Consider the following 25,914-nt stretch of genomic DNA (forward strand, 5'->3'; position numbering starts at 1 on the left):
AGTAGGAAAGTACTTTGTAAACATTATGCTAAATGACAGACGCCAGATACAAAAGACCACATACTGTATGATTCCATTTATATGAAATGTCCAGAACAGGCACAAACACAGAAAGTAGATTAGTGGTTGCCAGGGGATAGGAGGAAGGGGAAATGGGGAGTGACTATTAGTGTGTATAGTTTCTTTCACGGATGATAAAATAGTTCTGGAATTAGATGGCCGTAATGATTATGGAACTTTGTGAATATACTAAAAGCCAGTGAATTATACAATCTAAAGGGATAAATTTATGATATGTGAATTATATTTTAAAAATTAATTTTAAAAAACAATAAGGAAACAATCTAAATTTGATTTCTAATTCATTAATTTAGTCAAATGGCCATAATTGCTTGTAATAACTTACAATTTTAAAAGCCATCCTTCTAGCTTTTGATTTTCAGGAGTCGGTTTCTGAACTAACTCTACCAAAGTGAGCAGTAACTAGGATGTTTATGAAGGTTCATCTGAGACAAAAGCAATTCACTTCACATGGGCTATTATACAGGCATCAGAAATTATATTTTTCTATCACTACTACCTGATACCTGAAATTGATATATGACTTAAGGTTAGATTATAAAGACTATCAAATTTTAGAAACCTCATGATATGCCCAAATTTATTTAAGTGCAGCTAAAAGGTTTTCAAATATTCCCTCAAAAATAATAATAGCTAATATTATGTTCTAGACATTGTTCTAAAAGCTTTAATTATATTAAGTCGAATATTTGCAGTTTCTGATATTCAATCATTTTCAGACCTACCTAAATGGCAATTTCACAAGGTTTGATCTATGACTACGCTCCCCAAAATTCTAATATATGTGGGAAGTAACTAAGTTGCACATAGCTAATAAACAGATGCACTGGGATTTGTGCTCAGTTGAACTTCAGACCGCTCACTTTAACTATGATAACATTAATACTATTACTAAGCTTAAGATACCTGGAGAACACAAAGATGTGTTTTCCATGAAGATAATATCTATCTTGTTTAACACTATATTACCAGCACCTAGCACAAGACCTTGCACAGAGCAGATGTGAAATAAATATTTGTTGAATGAATAAAAGTGAAAATGGTTAAATAAGCAAATAAATATGAAGATATATTTCCGAACTTCCAATGGCTATCTTACAAGAAAATAATAGATGTACAAAAATAATATTGAGACAGTAAGTATGTAGTAGCATAAGAGATAAATAAAATATGATAGATTGAAAGGATAGACATCACAGAACTGATGTAACAATTTGGAATAGTAGAAATGGCACAGGTTTTGAATTCAGGTAAAGTTCCAAGTTGAGCCCCATTGTGCTCCTTATTAGTTGTGTAATTTTCAACAAACACAGATTTACTTAACATTTAATATGTGTTAGACCTTGTGCATTTTGCTATGAATTAATAATTGGTCCCTAATTTAAAGTAATTTATAATTTAATAGGGGCAAACAGATACATAAATCATGATGTAACCTTTCTGAGCTTCAGTTTCATGGTTTGTAAAATGGTTTATAGCTATCTATGAAAAGTCAATGCAATAACATAAGTTAAGCCATAAAGCAGAATGCTTGGTATTTTGTAATTTTTCAATGATTAGTAATTCTTTTCCCTATTGAACTATATTTTATCAAATCAAGAATTCCCAAACATTGGCCAGGCGTGGTGGCTTATGCCTGTAATCCTGGCACTTTGGGAGGCCAAGATGGGAAAACTGCTTTAGGCCAGGAGTTCAAGACCAGCCTGGTAAACATAGCAAGACCCCATCTCTTTAAAAAAAAAAAAAAAAAAAAATTTAAAAAATGAGAAGAATTCCCAAACATTAAAAAATTGAATATAGATAAGTAAATATATATATGACATAAATTAAAAAAGATGAAAACTATAGATTCAAGTTATCATATTAAAGTATAGAGATGAATGATACTTTCATGCCATCTACCTACGTACAAATTAACTCTTCCCAGTAAATATATTTACATTTTTTCTTCTGAAGTCTATAAATATACAAACATCTGTTTTAAAGCAATGAATCAGTATTACCATTTGACTTTTTTTTTAATAAAAAAAAATTTTAATATAGATGGGCGCTTACTATGTTGACCAGGCTAGTCTTGACCTTCTGGGCTCAAGCAATCTTCCCATCTCAGCCTCGCAAAGTGTTGGGATTACAGGCATGAGCCACTGCCCCCAGCCTATTACTATTCTAAATGTATATGCCGATATGAGCAGCTGCAAATATATCAGCATGTCTAATTTTCTAAGGAAAAGTCATTAACAGAAGTATATATGCTAAAGAACTATAAACACAAAGAGTTTTTTTCCTGCTAAGTTCATTTTTATAATTAAATCTGGTGGCTAATTTACACTTTTACATTGTTATACATGAGGTCCGGAACACTGAAGAAAGGCTGGGAAAAGAAAATGATACATAAATGCAAAAAGAATCATCAGTCCTTGCCTGTATGAAATCAGCAGCAGTCACATAAACAGCCATCTCAGCCATCATTTAAATATTCCAAAGGTCAGGGGTCTCAAAACAGTCTTTTCTGGAACTGGGTGCAATGACTCACACCTGTAATCCCAGCACTTTGGGAGGGCAAGGTGGGTGGATTGCTTGAGACCAGAAGTTCAAGACCAGCCTGGGCAACATGGCAAAACTCCATTTCTACTAAAAATACAAAAAAAAAAAAAAATTAGCTGGGTGTGGTGGCTTGTGCCTATAGTCCCAGCTACTCAGGAGCCTGGGGTGGGAGGATCACCTCAGCTTGGGAGGTTGAGGCTACCTACAGTGAGCTGTGATCACACCACTGCACTCCAGCCTGGGCGACAGAGTGAGACCCTGCCTTAAAAAAAAAAAAAAAAAAAAAAAAAAAAAAAAAAAAAAAATTCTTTGCTGGCTAATGATGAAAAGGGGAAAGAGTTCTGGAAAGATGTCAAAAGAACATGTTTGTAAACGAACACGGATGAAATCTTAGGTAAGAACAAAAAACCTCTAAGAAACATGCCTTGATAAGTCATAGGCAGGATGCAGTGAATCATCTTGCTACTATACACAGGTGTGGGATATACAAAGGTCATATTCATAGGCGCATCAGCAATGGCACTTTCCAAACTTTCTCAAGTGACAAAAAAGCCTTCACAGTAAGCTGACTAGCAGCTATTGAATTCAAAAACTTAGCAAAACTTTTTATGCTTTATGTCTTTAACCATATGTAAAATACAAAATCTCACCCTATTTCTCCATTTGAAATTTCTTCAGACACTTTCTAAGCATACCATCTTTCCAGGCCTTTTAGCATTGTGTAGTCAAAGATGAATAAGACATACTCTCTACCCTGATATCATAATTTAAGACAGAAAAAAGACACACTGAGAAATAACTAGATACAGGATGAGGATTAAATAATAAAAGCATGAACAAAATGTTGATAAAACAGAAATGGAAGCACGTGTGGAAATCACAAAAGGGGTGGCATGAACTTTAATGGATGAATGGAAGTCTATCAGGTCAAAAAAGAAACAAGAAAAGGCATCAAGGCAAAGTGAATAATATAAACAAAGATATGAAGGCATAAAATCTATGTTACGTTTGAGAAACAAGGACAAGTTCAATGTGGCTGAAGCACAAGTACTGGGGTGAGGTGGTGAGGGCAGGAAATGAGACTTTGGGAGAATCATTTAATTAACATTATTATTCCTATGAGAAAATATGCAGAACAGAAACAAAAAGAAAAATCACCTTATGTCTTTGATAGTTGCTCGTTTCAGTGGGTCAACCTGCAGCATATGCATCAGGAGAGTGGCGACAGAACGATTGAGATATTCTGGGATATAAAAGACACCCCCTCGGATCTTCTTAAATAACGTAGGTACATGCTCATCATCAAATGGGAGGGTGCCACAAAGAAGAGCATACAAGATAACACCACAGCTCCAGATATCAACTTCAGGACCTGCATACAATCTAAGAAAAAAGATGACAACACAAACCTGAAATGCAAGTATCACTTTTTCTCTATGTACCCTACTTCTATATATAGGTAGTCTACATTCAGTACATATTTATTTCCAAGGTCTTTAATGAAGTCCATGGCTGCTCCCCAATATTCAGTGTTTGTTCCCCAAAGAGAGTAATGGGGCTAGCCAACTACTACTCAAGCCTGCCAAGTGAATAGGGTATTTTTATTTGTCACAAATTCATTTAACTGAAACATATGAATTAAAACATATAATACTTTCTGTGGTTGATTTTTGAGGGAAACAAAGTAGATGACCACAAACTTGAAAAAATACTATGGTGTATAGGTTAAATCTTTTTCCCAAAGAACTATTACAAGAAAGAAAACATACATATAATGTATACATATAATAGAATTTCTACCCCTGGCACACCTTTAAAGAATATTAAGGCTGGTCACGGTAGCTCACACATGTAATCCTAGCACTTTGGGAGGCTGAGGCGGGCGGATTGCTTGAGGCTACGAGTTTGAGGCCAGCCTGGGCAACATGGGGAAACGCTGTTTCTACTAAAAATACAAAAAATAGCCAGGGATGGTGGTGCACATCTTAGTCCCAGCTACTCAGAAGGCTAAGGTGGGAGGATCATCTGAGCCCAGGAGGTGGTACAGTGAGCTGAGATTGTGCCACTGCACTCTAGCCTAGGTGACAGAGCGAGACTCTATCTCAAAAAAAAAATAATAATATATATATAAAATATATTATATATATAGAGAGAGATTTAAAACATTAAAGTACTTAATTAGTACTGTGTAGACAGTATTTATCCTGTATCACATTATCCTGAGTACTTACTACTTCCATTCTCATCACTTCCTAACTCATGACTAAAATCATCTTTGATCCAGATAACCTATGCTTATAGTATTATTCCTTTTTTCTCTTACATTTCTACAGCATTACAATTCCCATGATAGCATATTACCATACTCAAACCTGGGTCTGAGGTAACAAAGTAAATCTCTCCTATTCTAATGAAAAGAATATAATCTGTTTATATAAAAAATGGTGATTGTTTACATCACTTGCTGTATTGTTCAAACTCCTTGCAATGGACTGAATGCTTATGTCCTCCCAAAATTCATGTGTTGAAATCCTAACCCCCGAGGAGATAGTATTAGGAGGTGGGGACTTTAGGGGGGTGATTAGGTCACTAGTGCAGAGTTCTCATGAATGGTATTAGTGCCCTTCTAAGAGCGACCCCAGAGAGATCCCTCGTCCCTTTCACCATGTGAAGTTACAGTGAGCATACAGTAGTCTACTAGGAAGCAGACCCTCACCAGATACCAAATCTTGATCTTGGACTTCCCAGACTTCAGAACTGTGAGAAATACATTTCTGTTGTTTATAAGCTATCACCTTTATTGTATCTTTCTTATAGCAGCCCAAATGGACTAAGATAATTCTTTATCTGCTATTTGCAATAATACTTTAACCATATTTTCTCTTATAGGATTCTGTTAACTTTTAAAATCACATGTTGATCACTGTAGAAAGACTTGAGTTTACCACTGCAATCTATAAACATTTTTATAATGTACCAATGAATAAGTTATATGAGTAACTACACAATCTCTACTTGTGTAGTTTAATTTCATGAAACAATATTTTCCCCCAAAATCTTGTTTTTCCAAACACAAAATATAAAACAATGCTCTATATACTTTGGAAAATATGCAAGGTATTATTAAAGAACTATATCTAATAAATAAATGACACTAGCTTAAATTTAGCAAATTCTTACTCTCTTATCTGCACTTTTGTAAAATGAAAGGTATGTTAAATCAGGATCTACTTCAGTTATTTTTCTAATGGGGAAAACTTCGTAAGTATATTTATAATGACATCTAAATGAAATGTTTAACATTTTTTGATATAACCATTATCCCTTTAACAGTGGAAAAATAAATGAATAATCCATTTCTACCATGTTAAAATCTTACCTTCCATAGAGAATATATTGTAATTAAATGTTATCAAAATGAACACAAGATTACAAAAAGCTTATGCTTCACTGATTATTACCTGCCTGAGATGACTTCAGGTGCTGCATAATTTGGAGATCCGCAACTAGTTCTCAGAAATTCACCATCTGACATCATATTAGATAATCCTAAAAATAAAAGTAATGTTTACTTGGTGCTAGATATTTTTAAAAGTAGATAAAGTCATATAAATATGAGCAAAATTTCAAGTCCTGGATACTCCATACATCATTTTTTTTAAGTTATTTTTAAAAAGCAGTGGAAAGCATTTAACTGGAAAGAGACTGTCTCAGAGTGCTTACACTATAACAAAAGGCTAACATCACATATATGAATGAAACTAAATTTCCTTTCTAAATAAAAATGTTGATTCCCATCACAAATGAGGTTATTCTGAAGCATATTAACTTTCCCAAACATGAAAACATCAAAATATTATTTACCTATTTCCATAGTCGAAAGAATAAAATAGAGACTACTACTTTTTTGCCCTATGCTTTCAAAAGCCTCTTTAAATTCTGTAATTAGAAACCAGATGGGCCCCACCTCATAAAGAGATTATGTTCCAAAAGTTTTTAATTTAGAAATATTTAATTCAACATGGAAAAAATAATCTATTGAACCAAAAATCTAGTTGAGCTATAGTAATAAATAAGTTTCATGATTTAGAGAAGGAAGAGAAATAGAGAAAGTAGTTTCCAGGTTTTTAGATTAAAGACAAGGTATAGACCACAAATAGGCAACAATAGCCTGTACCTTTCTATCTCTTTCTCTTTAATCTCTCACTTCCTAGTCTTTTTCTCAAATACCCTATTAAGGCATCCTTTCCATGTATGTTTATCCCAGAAAGTGTTTGGAGTATAAAAATCACATTTTATGTACCTTTTAACCCTGACAAAAACTGTTCTCTAATCAAGTTATTAGACGTTACACCTAAGGACCTCTTTGTGGATCAATTCAGAAGGGCTTTTTTCCAACTGCATGCATATTTTCAGGTACCTTGGTTTATATGCATTCATCAGGGAAAGTGCCCATACTTTCATGAGATTTTCAAAGAAGTCTGGGACTCCTCCCCTCTCTTCAAAAAAAAAAAAAAAACAGTTATGCATCATTTCCTTAGGAGAAAATGCAGATTGAATGGATTTATCTTGATGACAACCTTCTAACTTCTCTAGAGGTATCTGCATTTTTAAAGCGTATTTAATGAAAATTAATGAAAATTTAATTAAATGGAAAAAAAAAGCTACTGAGGAGATTTCAGCTAATTCCTTTTCATGGTACAGAACGTACAAGGTTGAAATGTAAAGTTCTTAGTTCAACGAGTTGTTTTGCTTTAAAAGGTAGCTAGTACATTTCTGAACAACCCTGGAGTTACATACCAAAATCGGCTATCTTGGCATTCATGTGTGCGTCCAACAGAACATTCTCTGGTTTCAGGTCTCGATGAACAACCATATGCCTATGACAGTAATCCACAGCAGACAGAATCTGCTGAAAGAGCCGCCTGGCTTCCATCTCTTCAACCTATCAAGCATAAAAGAAACTGCATTAAGAGTATCTGGGGCTGGGCACAGTGGCTCATGCCTGTAATCCCAGCCAAGGCAGGTGGATTACCTGAGGTCAGGAGTTTGAGACCAGCCTGACCAATAAGGTGAAACTCCACCACTACTAAAAATACAAAAATTAGCCGGGCATGGTGACATGCACTTGTAGTTCCAGCTACTCAGGAGAGTGGGACAGGAGAATTGCTTGTACCAGGAGGCAGAGGTTGCAGTGAGCTGAGATCATGCCACTGCGCTCCAGCCTGGGCAACAGAGCAAGAGTCTGTCTCAAAAAAAAAAAAAAAAAATCTGAGACATCTATTTGACAAGAGTTTTAATTTCATAATTAGGCTACATATAATTAAGCAAGCTAGAATTATGTTGGAATTCTCAACAAATCAGACAAAATAAACCAACCAAAAGCTTGTCAAAGCTCAACATGTCAAAAGACAAGTTTGTCTTTGTTGCTAAGCAGAAATATTTAAATTTCAATTAATATTATTAAATGTGCACAATGTTTTGGGGAATTGACAGTAAAACAAACTAAAACAGAACATACATGAAAGTGCTAAGAAAAGGAAATAACTGACCTTCAACATGATTTTATGGAACAGATTTTAAAAAGCATAGGCATCATGTTGGCAATTAAGTGAAACATATTTTCTAAAATCAGTATTTCAAAAGGAATGCTTTTTAAGAAAGAAAATTTGTCTAACAGTCTACATGTTTAGTTGAGCATTACCATAAAAGCAACTTCAACCTTGAAGATATCTTTGCATTGTTCTATGTCCCAATACTTTCCTTTTTATTAGTTTAGAGATTTAGTGTACCAGATAGTATGTTACTCACCCGTCCATGCTTACAGATGTAGTCAAATAATTCACCTCCAGACACATATTCCATTACCATAAAAAAATCTGTTGGAGTGCTGATCACCTGGTATCTTTTTTGTTAATTAAAAAAAGTTAACAAAGTATGTTACTTTAACCAAAATCAAACTGGTATATCTACTCTTGCTACAATGTTATATTTCAGTGTTTTATAATATTTTAAGATGGCAACAAATTACATGTTATCAAAATAATCACAGAGCAATAAACACGGACCATTACAAAATTATTCTATTTCTTGAGGCTCACGGCCATTCCTTTAGATCCTCCCTTTCAAGTTTACATAATTTTTGAAATCTTTCCCTCTTCAACAACTAAGTTAAGCATTAATTTTTCCATATAAACAAAAATTTGTTTACAGTCAAAGGAGATGAGGTATCACATATTTAAAGATAAACAGAAAATATACTTGGGCCAGACGCTATGGCTCACGCCTGTAATCCCAGCACTTTGGAAGGCCAAGGTGGGAGAATCACTTGAGCTCAGGGCAACATTTTGGGGAATTGACAGTAAAACAAACTAAAACAGAACATACATGAAAGTGCTAAGAAAAGAAAATGACTGATCTTCAACATGATTTTATGGAACCGATTTTGAAAAGCATAGGCATCATGTTGGCAATTAAGTGGAATATATCTTCTAAAGTCAGTATTTTACCAGCCTGGGCAACATAGCAAGACCTCATTTCTGTAAAACATACATATATTTTCCTGGACACGTAATATGATACTACAGGGATACATTCAGCAAAATCCAGAAAGTGAAAAATGACCATTTCCTCAACAAATAAAATGCAAGAAAAAAAGGGAAAGGATAAACTATACGTTAAAAGTAACTTAAGAGCCATATTGACCAATTATGCTGTATAGACTTATTTTGATTCTGATTCAAATAAACCAACTTTAAAAACCATTTATGAAACAATCAGGAAAGTCTACATGCTGATTAGTGGTGGATAATGTTGTTAATTATTTTAATTAAGATGTGATAGGCCGGGCACGGTGGCTCACACCTGTAATCCCAGCACTTTGGGAGGCCGAGGCGGACAGATCACGAGGTCAGGAGATTGAGACCATCCTGGCTAAACCAAACACGGTGAAACCCCGTCTCTACTAAAAATACAAAAAACTAGCTGGGCATGGTGGCGGGCACCTGTAGTCCCAGCTACTCGGGAGGCTGAGGCAGAAGAATGGCGTGAACCCGGGAGGCAGAGCTTGCGGTGAGCCGAGATCGTGCCACTGCACTCCAGCATGGGCAACAGAGTGAGACTCCGCTTCAAAAAAAAAAAAAAAAAAGATGTGATGATACTATGTTTATGTTATTTAGAGTTTAAAAAAGTATTTTCTAGAGTAGATACTGAAGAGTTTACAGATTAAAAAGATAATGTTGAGATTTGTTTCAAAATAATCTGGCGTAGGGGAAATCGGGGGAGCAGATAAAACAATGAATTGACTATTGTTGAAGCTGAATAAGACATGCGTGGGGTTTCACCACTTTACTTTTGTAAATGTTAAACAATTCCCATCATGAAAAATTAAGAGTGTGTGTGTGTGTGTGTGTGTGTGTGTGTGTCTGTGCTTCTAGGCATCCAAAGCTGGGCACATTAAAAACTAAGAAAAAAAATTAGCTTTATTTGATAAAATAAATTTTTTTCCCAAAAACTACAACTTACACCCCTATACACAATTTTACCAAACCAAGTTTTGGAGACGTTAAAATTAGTTATTTTTTTTCTTTTGTTTGAGACAGTCTCGCTCTGCCACTCAGGCTGGAGTGCAGCGGCCATGCTCTCGGCTCACTGCGCACCCCACCTCCTGGGTTCAAGAAATTCTCCTGCCTCAACCTCCCGAGTAGCTGGGACTACAGGCATGCACCACCATGCCCGGCTAATTTTTGTATTTTTAGTAGAGAGGGAGTTTCACCGTGTTGGCCAGGCTGGTCTCGAACTCCTGACCTCAAGTGATCTGCCCGCCTTGGCCTCCCAAAATGCTGGGATTACAGGCATGAGCCACCAAGCCTGGCCAGAAGAAATATTTTGAATGGCAATCATTAGTCTTTGGGAAGAAACATGGCAAGGTATTCTAATTTATATAAAATAAACGAATATGACTGAAGAAGAATTGAGACTATTTCAAATGAACTTTGGAAAGGTAATTATACTGAGAACTCTAGAAGAAATAGTTTTATAAAAGCTATCTTTACAAGCACCAAAGTGATCACGTAAACTGAATACTGTAGGGCAGGTGCATCTACTGTAGCACCTCACTGTAGGTTTGTCTGATTTAGTAACAATTTTCAATCACTTTTGTGCTCTGTACATCCTAGATGGGGCACAAAAGAAGTGATGACATTCTAATAAATAAATTTAGCTGCCATTTCTGAGTATATCACAAGTCTTCAACAGATATTCTTGGAATTAATTATTTCATGAAACCTCTAAATCCTTAGCAGCCACTGTCTTACACTAAAGGCCAGTCTAGAGCAATGAAAACCATAACGTTACTAAGCACTTACTGTCTGCCAGGCACTAAGCTATTAAATGGTGACACAACATTTATTGAGTACCTACTTGTATTGTACTCGGTGAGATCAAAAGTTGGTGCCTCTACTCGTGGAGCTTACAGTTTAGCCAGAAAGACAGACATTAAATAAAGATTCTCTTCAAACACAAATATGATCTCCAGTAGCCTCTCAATTTAGAATCTTCAAAGGTTTCCCATTGCTCTTACGTCCTGAATAAATCAGGCCCTTGCCATCTCTGTTGTTTGGTCTCAACTTTGAGTCACAACACTGAGTCATACTACATTTTTCAGTGTTAGTCATGCTGTACCTCCTCCTGCTACAGCTCCTTTGTATAAGCTGTTTTCACTGACCTGAATCCTATACTATGACCTGAGCCCTAATCATCCTTTAGATCTCAGCTTAAAAGTCACTTCCTCAGTCCAGGTGAGGTGCCTTTTTGCACTCACAGATGCGTTTTCCTGAGCTTCAGACCACGCACCTCAGTTTGTAATTATATGTTTTTATTATTACAATAATTTGATTAATGAATATGTATTTAGTAAAGTGCCTATAACAAAGTAGGTATTTAAGTAAATGTATAAATTAGCACTTTTAAATAACGTGAGTGCTTAGAGCCAAAACCAGAGTAATCTGAAACTGAAAAGTCATAGCAAAATTACAGCAAAACTTCAACCAATAAAATTTCCCTTTGTCCCCCACCCCTAACCACAATGGGGTAGGGACAAAGGGAAACAAATTTCAGAAGGAAGACGTCTTAAAAAGACAGTTTTACATTAAGGATTTAGTGGAAAAGGCAAATTCCAGGATTACATTCTAAGCCTGGCCTGAGTAAGTCAAATCTCTTGTGCTGTCTAAAATACAAGTATATTGAAGCATTACAAGAAATTCAATCATGAATCACTCATACTTCTCAGTATTATTTTCTTAGTACAGCAGAGAAATAAACTGATGTACTTTAAAAATTTTTCAGAAACAGCATTTCTAATTGGTAAAAATAAATTAATAATCCAGAAAAATCCTAAGCATTTTCCAGTTGACCAAGTTATACGCATTTTTAGGAAATAGCCACATAAAATAGTATATGAAAACCAAAAAAAATAGAAATCTTTCCAAAGTTAGCCAAAAATCAACATTCATGAGTACACCTTTTTGGTGGTCAAATCTATTGAGATTTTAGAATATTATTTACGTAGCTACATACACATAAGATTTTTCTTTAGTTAGAACTCAGTTACATAGAAATGTAGCAATCATGCTTGGTTGATGACACTTGTCTTCAGTAGTCCATGAATGACCTTTTATTTAATTACTAATTTTAATAATGTAATACCTACAAACCCATCACTCAGACAAAAGGCCAAGACCTTGACAACAGCTTCCAACTAATTAATACAGGGATCCGCCTTCCCCATCCCATTGCTTCTCACCCAATGCAGCTGTCATCCTGAACACCCTGTTTATCCTTTCCTTCCCACCTCTTTTATACAGTTTATATATGTACATATGCATGTGTGTGTATCCCCTCTCTCTACATATGTATATTTCATATATATGAATAATTCAAATTCATATATATGTTAAACTGTTCTTTGCTTTAAAAACCAGGTATCACGCTCTATGTAATATTCTAGCAGTTATTTTATTGAGATTCAATCCTATTGTTGTGTTTGCTATAGTTATTTGATTTGACCATTGTTATATCCTATTGTATTTATTCATCTACTCTACCACTAAAGAGTTTTGGCCAGGCGCGGTGGCTCACACCTGTAATCCCAGCACTTTGGGAGGCCGAGACAGGCGAATCACCTGAGGTCGAGAGTTTGAGACCAGCCTGACCAACATGGAGAAACCCCATCTCTACTAAAAATAAAAAATTAGCTGGGTGTGGTGGCACATGCCTGTAATCCCAGCTACTAGGGAGACTGAGGCAGGAGAATCACTTGAACCTGGGAGGCGGAGGTTGCGGTGAGCTGAGATCGCGCCATTGCACTCCAGCCTGGGCAACAAGAGTGAAACTCCGTCTCAAAAAAAAAAAAAAAAAAAGAGTATTTAGGTTGTTTCTACAATGTTGCTATTATTTGCTGCTGTGAACATTCATATGGTTTGTATGTTCATCCCCTCCAAATCTCACGTTGAAATGTGATTCCTAACGTTGAACATGGGGACTGGTGGGAGGTGATTGGATCATGGGGGTAGATCCATCCCTCATGAATGGTTTAGCACCATTGCCTCAGTAATAAGTGAATTCTTGCTCAGTTCATAAGAGAGCTGGTTGTTTAAAGGAGACTGGCTCTTCCTCCTTCCTCTCTTGCTCCCCCTCACCATGTGACACCCTGGCTCCCAGTTGCCTTCAGTCATGACTGTAAGCTTCCTGAGACCCTTACTAGAAGTAAAAGCCAGCACCATGTTTCCTGTACAGCCTGCAGAACTGTGGGCCAATTAAACCTCTTTTCTTTATAAATTACCCAGCCTTCAGTATTCCTTTATAGTAATGTAAAAATGGACTAACACGAACATTCTTCTACATGGCAAGATTTTCTCCTTGATATACACTGATAAGTGTAACTGCTGAGTCATAGTTATTGTGTATGTTCCAATTGAAAAGATAATACCAAAGACAGTTTTCCAAAGAAAGTTTGGCAATGCTAAAATATTTAGAAAACTGGTGGATTTATATATTCTCCAACAGTTGCAAAACACCATATACATTTATTCGTAGAAAATGCTGTGTCTTTTGCCCATGTTTATTGAGTTGACAGTACTTTTCTTATTTATGTATGGACATATAGAATAAGTCAAACTTTCTATAACATTCTAGAGTCTAAGGTAATTAATGTCTTGGTTATTAACTTTGTAAAAGTATATGTTTTCAGTCATGATTTCACATTGAATTTGGATTTCACTTCCTTTGTAAATAAATCTGTACATGTCTCTAAAGGATAACTTAAAAATATATGTGTGTATGCATAATATGCAAAATATTGTTATCATGCATAAATTTAAAAAACCATGAATGTCATCAAATATCCAATCAGAAGATTTATTGATACAAACACAATCAATATATTGTAATTGGTTCATTTGTCTCTTATGTCTCTTCTAATTTATAGGTTGCTCCTCTATCTCTGTTGTTTTTTTCTTGCATTCTTTTGTTGAAGAAACCAGTTACTTTGTTAAAGAGGATTCCACAGTATGAATTTTGTTGTTCCATCCTTTATAGCAGCAAAATGCACAATTTCTAACCCACTCTTAAATCTAGATACGTGATCAGATTTGTTTCATTTTTGCAATTTTTGTTTTCATTTGAAAGACTAAGTAGTGTAGTGTACCTCTAGCCAAAGGCATATAATGTGTCTCTTTTTCTGACACATTGGAAGCCACTGTTGATCAGAGCCTAGATGCATTAATTCACATTAATTTAATGAAATTTTAAATGCTGGCAAATTTGCATAGTCTAGTAATGAATGAATTCTGATCTAAAAGAAATTCTTACCCAAAACTTCCTCCCTCAAAAATCTCATTGTCTTTTAAGTGCAGGCCATCAGATAATACCTCCTAATACCTTTTCACATTATAGTCATCAATCAATCTTCTTACTAACTCCTTCTCATTCTGAATTAATATCTTTTTCCCCATTGCTACTACTGTCACTGTTTTAGGTGTAAGTGATATCTTTATAGATAATCTGTGATATAAACAGACATGTTAACATCATAGTGCTCTAGAGCTCAGTCCTTGGACTTCTTGTTTATCTGTACTCATATCTTTGGTAACCGCATCCAGTCTTAAGGCTTAAAATATCTTAACATATGGCCTTTAAGTTATTTGAATGCCTCATTTCTAATTATCTTTTCTTCCACCACACACAGCCAACCACTCCACAGTCATATACTTTCAAAGACTAACTCCTCCAATTATGCACTGGATTATCTCCCACACCTACGAAGGGACTTGGCTTCTATAATTAGCCCCTCTTTCTTTTGTATCAATTCCTTCCTCTTGACTGAATCACTCCTTTTGGCATACCAACATTCTACAATATCTTCCATTTTAAAAAGCTAACCTTGTTTAGACTCCTCATTTCCTTCTGGTTACCACTCCTATGTCTCTCCTCTCCTGCCTATAGTTACTATCTCCCCTTTTTTATCTCATATTCCCTCTTAAACCCTTTACATCAGGTTTTTGCCCTCATCATTCCAATAAATTGGTTCTTTTCAAAGACAACAGCAACCTCCACGTTGCCAAATCCAACAGTCAATTCTCAGTTATCATCTTACTCAATATTCACCAGTAAAAGGGACAGTTGGTGATCTTTCCTAAAACACTTTGTTCTCTTGGCTTCAAGATACCCGATTCCCCTAATTTCCCTCCCACCTCCCTGATCATTTTCATTGTCTTTTACTGGTTCCTCCTCATTTTTCAGACATGTTAGCATCATAGTGTTCTACAGCCCAGTCCTTGGACTTCTTGTTTATCTTGGTGATTTCATCCAGTCTTAGGGCTTTAAATATCTTAAATACAGTCTGTCTGCTGATGACTTCCAAATTTATCTCTCTAGCTTACACCTCTCCCCTGAACTCCAGATTCACTTATTCAACAGCCTACTTACATCTCTACTTGGATGTCTAATAAGCATTTCAACTTCATAAAACCAAAATTAAATTGTTGAAACCACCCCCCTAACATCCCACCTCAAACCTGTTCCTCCTACAATCTTCTCCACTTCAGTTACTGGCAACTCCATCCTTGTTTTTTCGCCAAGGCTAGATGCCTTGGAGTCATCCTTAACTTCTTTCCTCTCACAACTCACATTTTATCTGTTAGCAAATGCTGTTGACTCTATCTTGAAAGTACATACAAAACATGCTTACTTCTAAACACTACTACACTATGCTGTATTCCAAGCCAACATCGTCTTTTACAGATCACTGCAATTGACTCCCAATTGGTTTCCCTGCTTCAACTCTTGCTCACCTATAGTCTAAATGTAAGTCAGATCACATCATACCTCTAATCAAAGCCTTCCAATGGCTCCCATCTTAGACAAGAGTAAAAGCCAAAGCCCTGACAATGGCCTATAATGCCCTTTATGTCTCTGACCTCATCTCTCACTCTAATCCTCCTAGATCATTCTGCTCCCTTGATCTCTGGCCTGCAGGAATTTCTACTTTCCTTTGTATGTGCTCTTCCCTCTATGTGTAACATTCACCCCCTTCAGATATCTACATGGCGTATCCCCTCACCTCTTCACTGTCTAACATATGACATATAATAAGGGATTTATTGTCTATTTCCCCACCACCCCTCGACCACACACTAATATAATCTCTATAATAGCAAGGATTTTGTTGTTGTTGCCTTTTTGTCTGTTGCTGTATCCCTAGTGCCTAAATGGTGTCATCTGTTGAATGAATGGATCAAACAACAACCTGCCTTTCTGGCTTTATTTTTCCACTTCCCTATACATACTCTGTGCACCAAACAAACCAGACTGTTTTTTCCCAATACACCATATTCCTTACACTTTCATTCTTTTGTTCTTGCTTGGACTCCTAGAGCCATCAGGACCTTGTTCAAACGTCACCTCTTCATGGAGCAACAAGTAATTATTGAATACCTACTACTGTGCTGGTTGCAGGAGAGATAAAGATGATAGGTGATATCTCCATTTACATGTCTAATGGATTCTTAGCTTATCATGGCCAAAACAGTATCCTTAATGTTCACATCTCTCTAATGTTTCTTTTCCATTCTTTCCATCTCAGAAAATGACACCACTATCACTACCTACTTGCTCAAGCCAAAACCCAAAATCCCAGTTGCTTAAGCAAAAAAAAAAAAAATCCTTTCTTTCTCCTCTTTATCTAACCCATCAGTAATACATTACTTCTCCCTCCAAAATAGATATCAAATCCATCCATTTCTCTCCACCTAGACTAGGACTGTTGAACAGAACTTCCTACAACGATAGAAATGTTTTTTATCTGCTCTGTCCAACACAGTGGTCACTAAACATATGCAGCTATTAAGCACTTGAAATGTGGCTAGTGTGACCAGACAACTAAATTTTTCATTTTAATTAATTTAAATTTACACAGCCACATGTGGCCAGTGGCTACTGTATTAGCCAACACTAATCTAGATTATCACTTTGGTTAAAGCCACCATAATCTCCCAGGTAGACTATAGCAATAGCTTCCCAACTGGTCTGTCTGCTTCTACTTCTGCCACCATACCCATTCTACACTACATTCATATCATGTTACTTCTCCAACTCTCCAAAAGTTCCTATTTAGAACACAATCAAATTTCTTAGCAAGGCCTTCAAATCCCTTTGTTATCTGGTCCCCATCTACTCTTAGAATTCCTGAACTACTTCTCTTCTCCTCACTCCACTCCTGAGAGTACATAATCTTCCTTTGCCTACAACACTTGAAGTTTGCTTCACCTCTTTGATGTTGCTCTTCCCCTTGCTTTGAAAACACTCTGTCCCCAGATTTTCACATGTCAGATCTTTATCATCCTTTAGGTCTTAGGTCAAACCTATCTTCTTAGTGAGGCTTCCTCATACCTAATCTAAATTAGCCCTTCTTCTTTCCTAGTCACACTCTGTGACAGCACGATGTTTCATTCTCATAGCACTTATCTTTGCCTAAAATGATCTTGTTAATTTGTTTACTTACTGTCCAGAACATAAAAAACACAAGAAAGAGACTCTGTCCTTCATGATTATATCCCCTATGCCTAGAACAGCACCCAACCCATAGTAGGTGCTCAATAAAAATCCCATTAACAATTGCTTCAAAGAGAATAAAATACCTAGGAATCCAACTTACAAGGGATGTGAAGGACCTCTTCAAGGAGAACTACAAACCACTGCTCAATGAAATAAAAGAGGACACAAACAAATGGAAGAACATTCCATGCTCATGGATAGGAAGAATCAATATCGTGAAAATGGCCATACTGCCCAAGGTAATTATAGATTCAATGCCATCCCCATCAAACTACCAATAACTTTCTTCACAGAATTGGAAAATAACTTTCTTCACAGAATTGGAAAAAACGACTTTAAAGTTCATATGGAACCAAAAAAGAGCCCACATTGCCAAGACAAGCCTAAGCCAAAAGAACAAAGCTGGAGGCATCACGCTACCTGATGTCAAACTATACTACAAGGCTACAGTAACCAAAACAGCATGGTACTGGTACCAAAACAGAGATATAGACCAATGGAACAGAGCAGAGGCCTCAGAAATAATACCGCACATCTACAACCATCTGATCTTTGACAAACCTGACAAAAACAAGAAATGGGGAAAGGATTCCCTATTTAAAAATGGTGCTGGGAAAATTGGCTAGCCATATGTAGAAAGCTGAAACTGGATCCCTTCCTTACACCTTATACAAAAATTAATTCAAGATGGATTAAAGACTTAAATGTTAGACCTAAAACCATAAAAACCCTAGAAGAAAACCTAGGCAATACCATTCAGGACATAGGCATGGGCAAGGTCTTCATGTCTAAAACACCAAAAGCAATGGCAACAAAAGCCAAAATTGACAAATGGGATCTAATTAAACTAAAGAGCTTCTGCACAGCAAAAGAAACTACCATCAGAGTGAACAGGCAACCTACAGAATGGGAGAAAACTTTTGCAATCTACCCATCTGACAAAGGGCTAACATCCAGAATCTACAAAGAACTTAACAAATGTACAAGAAAAAAATCAAACAACCCCATCAAAAAGTGGGCAAAGGATATGAACAGACATTTCTCAAAAGAAGACATTTACGCAGCCAACAGACACATGAAAAAATGCTCATCATCACTGGCCATCAGAGAAATGCAAATCAAAACCACAATGTGATACCATCTCGCACCAGTTAGAATGGCGATCATTAAAAAGTCAGGAAACGACAGGTGCTGGAGAGGATGTGGAGAAATAGGAACACTTTTACACTGTTGGTGGGACTGTAAACTAGTTCAACCATTGTGGAACACAGTGTGGTGATTCCTCAAGGATCTAGAACTAGAAATACCATTTGACCCGCCATCCCATTACTGGGTATATAGCCAAAGGATTATAAATCATGATGCTATAAAGACACATGCACACATATGCTTATTGTGGCACTATTCACAATAGCAAAGACTTGGAACCAACCCAAATGTCCATCAGTGATAGACTGGATTAAGAAAATGTGGCACATATACACCATGGAATACTATGCACCCATAAAAAAGGATGAGTTCATGTCCTTTGTAGGGACATGGATGAAGCTGGAAACCATCATTCTCAGCAAACTATCACAAGGACAGAAAACCAAACACCGCATGTTCTCACTCATAGGTGGGAATTGAACAATGAGAACACTTGGACACAGGAAGGGGAACATCACACACCGGGGCCTGTCGTGGGGTGGCAGGAGAGGGGAGGGATAGCATTAGGAGATATACCTAATGTAAATGATGAGTTAATGGGTGCAGCACACCAACATGGCACATGGATACATATGTAACAAACCTGCACATTGTACACATGTGCCCTAGAACTGAAAGTATAATAAAAAATTTTTTTTTGAATTAAAAAAAAAGCCATAATTCCTGCTCCTAAGTACTTCAGTCTTGTGGGAAATACCAATAAGAAAATGTGCAATTACAACACAATTTAAGGGCTTTGGAAAAGGTGAACATTGAGTGCTTTGAGAGCAAAGAGGAGTTAGAGCCTAACCTAGTCTTAGTGAGTAAAGTAGGTTTTCAGGGGTACAGTTGATCCTCAGACAATGTGGGCGTTAGGGTGTCAACCCCTGTGCATCAAAAATCCACGTTTAACTTTTGACTACCCCTAAACTTAACTACTAATAGCCTACTGTTGAGCAGAAGCCTTACAGATAACAGAAATAATTAACACACATTTTGCATGTTAAATGTATTATTTACTGTATTCTTATAGTAAAGTAAGCTAGAGACAAGAAAATGTTATTAGGAAAATCATAAGGAAGAGAAAATATACCAACTACTCATTAAGTGGAAATGGATCACCATCAAGGTCAATATCCATCTTCATATTGAGTAGACTGAGGAGGAAGAGGAAGAGGAGGGGTTGGTCTTGCTGTCTCAGGATAGCAAAGGCGGCATAAAACCCAAGCATAAGTAGACCAATGTGGTTCAAACCCATACCGTTCAAGGGTCAAATGTAATTGCACTTAAAAGACAAGTTGGAATTGGCAGCCTAGGGAAAGGGAGATGTGGATAAAGTATTCCAAGCAGAGGAAACAGCTGAAGTACAACAAGCAAGATGGTAAACTGACAGAGCAAAGAAAAATGGATAAATTCAGAGGACACTTAGGAAAAAGAAGTGCAGACCTTAGTGATTTATTGTATGTAAGAAATGAGGGAAAAGAAGAAATTAAAGATTTTGCCCAAGTTTGGGACTTGGGAAACTGCATGAATGGTATTTTCATTTACCTCCCTCCACTCTCCCACCGCACCCTCCAAAAATAGAGAAGTAAATTTGGAAGAGAGAGAAAAGTTCAGCTTCAGGTGACTCTGTGACTTTAGAATGTGAACATCCGATAAACAATTTGATAAATGTGCTCAGAAATCTGGAGAAACAAAAGGGCCAGAAATCATAAAGATTTGGAAATCTTCAGCATAGAGATGGCAAATGGCACCATGGTAGTAGATGAAATCATCAAAAGAGGGTTCACTAAGAAAATTACACTAGCTCAGTGTACTTGACTGCATCAATACTTAACAGCCAGGAAGATAAAGAGGGGCCCATAAAAGAAAGTTTTCAGAATAAACAAGAATGAAAAAAAGAAAACAGAAGCCTGAGGTGTCATGTAAACCTAGAGACAACATTTCAAGGTGGTGCTGGAGGTTAATGATGTTAAAAAGCAGGCCATAGGTTAAATAAGATAGACTAAAAAGAATTAGGCTGGGCATGGTGGCTCACGCCCGTAATCCCAGCACTTTGGGAGGCCAAGGTGGGCAGATCACGAAGTCAAGAGATCAAGGCCATCCTGGCCAATATGGTGAAACCCTGTCTCTACTAAAAATACAAAAATTAGCTGGGTGTGGTGGTGTGTGCCTGTAGTCCCAGCTACTCAGGAGGCTGAGGCAGGAGAATCGCTTGAACACAGGAGGCGGAGGTTGCAGTGAGCCGAGATCATGCTACTGCACTCCAGCCTGGGCAACAGAGTGAGACTTTGTCTCAAAAAAAAAAAAAAAAAAACAAAAACAAAAATTAGACAAGATCATCTCTACCAGACTAACAAGCATCTTTTGACCAAGTAAAATCAAGTTGCATTAAGAATTATGGAGGAAAGAAAAACAAGGACAAAAATCAATTCAACAAATTCTACTTCATAGGAAAGTTTGGATTTCTCTTTAAATCCTATTTGCGCCTTTTAATTTTCTACCAGTGGGTTTTAGGTCATTCATTTGTAATTTTTTTTTTCAATTTGGGTTAATAAAGAAATCATGCAATAAATATCCTTCATTCTTGGCATTCAATGCTCAAACTTTCTTGCTAATTATAGAGTCCCATTTTTGCAATAAGGAAACTATTCCTGACAGTCCAAGGCTACACAAAAGAAAACCACTGAAAGGGTAAGGTTGCTCTCTCTGTTTAAATCACTAACACTGTTACAGACGATGTCAATAAGCTTCTTCTGTAGCAAAAATACATGAGTGTTTTTTTGTTTGTTTGTTTTTTGTTTTAAGATCAGATCTACAATTAAAGAGGCAATGTAGCTGAATGAATTAATCTCAAGGCTGGAAGCCAAAAGTTTTAAACTGCAAATTCACCTCTGCCAATTATTTTCTGACCAACTCTGACAATCTTCTATAATTCCTTCAGAAAATAGCAAATAATTAAATAATCCTATATCAGGATGAGACAGTCAAACAAAAATAAAATGATTGAAAGTAAATATAGAAATGGAGGCAAGAAAACACTGATAAATATGACATCAAAAATAAGTCTTCGGGCCTGGGCGCAGTGGCTCAAGCCTGTAATCTCAGCACTTTGGGAGGCTGCGGCAGGCTGATGGTTTTGAGCTTAGGAGTTCGAGACCAGCCTGGCAAAATGGCGGAAAGCCTGTCTCTACAAAAAATACAAAATTAGCAGGGTGTGGTGGCACATGCCTGTAGTCTCAGCTACTTGGAAGGCTGAGGCATGAGAATCATTTGAATCTGGGAAGCGAAGGTTGCAGTGAGCCAAGATTGCACCACTGCACTCCAGCCTGGGCAACAGAGCTAGGCTCTGTTAAAAAAAAAAAAAAAAAAAAGGAAAAGAAGCCTTAGAATCCTCATGACAATTATGACAATTGCAACTGCTTATTGATAAAATCTGATTTGTGTTTTTAGGAACTGGGAACTGTACAGATAGTAGGACTCATACCCAAATGGGTAAAATTTCCTCAAAGTCTTTCAGGGTTGGCATTGTAAAAGTGATGAGGTCAAGGTATAAGGCAAATATGGAAAGATCTTTCCCTTCTCCACTTTCATTCTAGCATATGACACTTTTAGTCTGACTATTTCAGCTTTCTCTTCTCATAGGAAGTGGACACTCAGTGGGGAAGAGCAAAGAGATTTAGCTTAGATGTTACCCAGTAACTAGAACAAAGTCATTAATAATACGGAGTTGAAGTCAGAGACTAACTGTTTCAGTTAAGTGAAAACCATTTGGAATAATGAAAGAGGACTGGAATTAGTTTATAAGTTGCTAATTCCTGCTCTGGGCCAATGTTTATCAAACACTAGGCATTATACCAGTGCCAACACATTTAATCCTCAAATGAGGTGTCCCATTTTAAAGTTAAAGAAACAAAGGATAGGAGAGGTAAGTCACCAAGCTCACGGGTGGAATTTTAATTCTTATGACAATCTTTAAAAACCTCTATATACATACTCTGGACCATCTAATACATAGGTCCTGGATGATAACCTTATAATCAAGTACTGCCATGCAATTTCAGGAACCTCATTTTTTTGTTTAGGTTTATGACTAAGTGAATTTCAAGTGAAGATCATATGACATTGAAGCTTACTCTAAGAATGAAGGTTTCCTAGCAGTGATGTGAGAACTGAGTCATCACCGGTCATCCACACCAATCCCATAAAAGCCTGCTCTGAACAGTCAGTGGCATACTCTTGCTGCCGGTAAGATGCACCACATGGGTCCCTTCATTAAAAATACCAATAAGCCACAGTTCACTAACAATAAGTACAGCAGTAAAGACTAAATGAATGTTCCAAATCTCAACAATAATTGGACCAGCCATTTATTTGAGGATTTCAAGAATGATGCTGTATTAGTTTCCCATTGCTGCCATACTTCAAACTCAGTGGCTTAAAACAACACAAATGTATTATCTTACAGTTCTTTATCTTAAAAGCTTGACATATGTCTCAGTGGGCTAAAATCAAGGTGTCAGCAGAGCTGTGTTGCCTTCTGAAGGCTCTGGGGCAGAATTTCTTTGCATTTCCCAGCTTGTAGAGACTGACTGCATTCATTGACTCATGCTCCCTTTCCTCCATCTTCAAAGGCAGAAACGGCCAGTTGAGTCCTTCTCCCATTGTATCATTCTGATGTTGTTTCTATGTTTAGACCTTTTTCTCTGACTCTTTTCTTCTACTCTTCTCCTCTACTTTTAAGAACCACTGTGTTAATATTTGGCCCACCTACATGATCCAGGATAACCTCCCTAGTTTAAGGTCAGCTGCTTAGCAATGTTACCCTTTGCCATGCAACCTAACATATTCACAAATTCTGGGAATTAGGAAATAGACATGGGGGGCAGGTATTACTCTACTTACCACACTTATATGCTACTCTTGTCATCAAGTAAACAACATAACTCCACAGGGTTATCAAGTTGTTCCCATTAATGCTGACATTCAAAGACTGCTCACTGACAAAGGTCAGCCTAAATATAATGCCTGATTTTAATGAACTAGCAAATAACATCTCAGAGTTATTAATACTGCTTTTTTAATAGTATATTTATATGAACATGCTTTCTCTGTACCAATCTTATTTGACTCACAATATAAATTTAGTATTTGATCTCCTCTTACTGTTTCCACTATTAAACTCTCTAACAATGATTTTGGTTGTTATAAAACACTGTTATTTGTCACATTATACTATTGATACTGCTTTGAATTCCATTGATTCCATTGTTTTTTTGTATTTAAATTGTGAATTTCTTTTGGTTTCATAGTTGTATTCGAACTATATGCATATAAAGTTTATACATAGGGCTTTGTTTCTTAAGAAATGGTATATTAAAAATAATTAAGTCAAAATGAGGGATCCATAAATTTATTTTTTCTTTAAAAGGAATTTATATAACTCTCAGTTTTAAGAAAAACTGGAATGCTGGAGCATTAACAGCATGGCATTTGGAATCAGGTTTGACCTCAACTACCAGCTCTGTGACTTACTAGCTGTGTGGCCTTGGATAAGCCGCTATTACTTTTTAGAAAATGCAGTTTCCTTGTCTATAAAGTAAGCCTACTTTAGACACTGATCATGAAGATAATATTAAATTAAATAAGTAAAATGCTCCACACATTCAGCAGAATCTTGACAAAAAAAAAAAAAATGCTTGGTACAGTTCCTGACCACTATCAGGTACTCAATAAGTAAGAGCAATACTTATTTTATAAAACTGTATCCAAGCTTAAAGATAAATAAGACAATTTTCAGTGTCTAGCACGTTACATTTTCCCAACAAATATTAAACTGCAACTTTAAATGATTGAAAGAAACACATTATTGCACAATGAATATTTAAATTTTCTAGGGTCTAGTCAATTTTAAAATAATCTATTTATCTTTCAATTACTTATCTTATTTATCTCAATATTTACCTAACTTTTAAGTTTATAATTTATTCCAAGGGGAAAAAAACACATTTGCCTTCCTAAAAGCTTTATGGTTATAGTACTACTTTCAGTTCTACAAGTAACATACTATGTGAAATAATCTTTGACATATACTTTCTATCTTTCCAAAGAAAAAAATACCCTGAATGTTAGTGAAAATTGACTAGATAAAAATTATAAAAATGAATCTAGAAATGTCAAAGCCCTGAATGACATTTAAAGTTGGATAAGAATCAACTTCTAAATGTGATGAATCAACTTCATTCATCACTTGAGAATTGATGTACTAATTTAGAAACATAAATTAAGTACTAATTTAGAAACATAAATTGAGTACTAATTTAGAAACATAAATTGAGTACTAATTTAGAAACAATGTCTGTTCATTCTAACCAAGAGTATGCAAAAAAAAAGGACTGATAAAGGTTAAATGAATTAACACTTGCTGAATATGAACATGAAAAAAAATCTTTGTAAAAGGTTAACAATTAACAATTATAATAAAATTCCTAAAAAACATTTTAAGATAGGTGTCTCTTTGGTATTATTAGATACAAAAATACTTACAGTTTGATAATATGAGGATGACGAAAGAGTTTTAGATTTTGAATTTCTCGTTTTATTTTTCCAACAACATCTAAACTGCGAATCTTCTGTCTATTTAAGATTTTAACTGCCACTTTATGGCCTGTTAATTGATGTTCTCCAACTAAAGAAAAGAAAAAGGAAAAAAAATGTGGTATCATATCAACATAATCATTTATTCATGCTTCCTTCCATTGTGCCCTAAACTTCTCTACTCATATATACCATCTTTACATCCCTTGTTGTACAAAACTACAGTTCTTTTTACTTCTATTTCTTCTATTAGAGTATGCACTCTCTGAGGACAGAAACTGTATCTTAGTCATCTCTGTATCTTTTGCACCTAACAGAGATGTTCCTATTTGTGGAATATTTGTGAAAATGATTACTGAATTCTATATTCTTACTAAAAACATAATCAACTTT

At 36.1% G+C, this 25,914-nt stretch overlaps 1 protein-coding gene across 1 annotated transcript in view; it reads right to left on the reverse strand.

The window, feature by feature from the left end:
- Positions 1 to 25,914, reverse strand: part of PRKAA2 (protein kinase AMP-activated catalytic subunit alpha 2) — a 70,006-nt gene that overhangs the window by 15,425 nt on the left and 28,667 nt on the right. The window contains exons 2-6 of the mRNA XM_034965951.3: positions 25,471 to 25,612; positions 8,437 to 8,530; positions 7,426 to 7,570; positions 6,087 to 6,174; positions 3,784 to 4,008 (exon numbers count right to left, since the gene is read on the reverse strand). Coding sequence (XP_034821842.1) covers positions 3,784 to 4,008; positions 6,087 to 6,174; positions 7,426 to 7,570; positions 8,437 to 8,530; positions 25,471 to 25,612 — 694 coding nt within the window. The remainder of the gene's footprint in view (positions 1 to 3,783; positions 4,009 to 6,086; positions 6,175 to 7,425; positions 7,571 to 8,436; positions 8,531 to 25,470; positions 25,613 to 25,914) is intronic.

The sequence above is a fragment of the Pan paniscus genome, chromosome 1 (genome assembly GCF_029289425.2).
Source record: "Pan paniscus chromosome 1, NHGRI_mPanPan1-v2.0_pri, whole genome shotgun sequence".
NCBI lineage: Eukaryota > Metazoa > Chordata > Mammalia > Primates > Hominidae > Pan > Pan paniscus.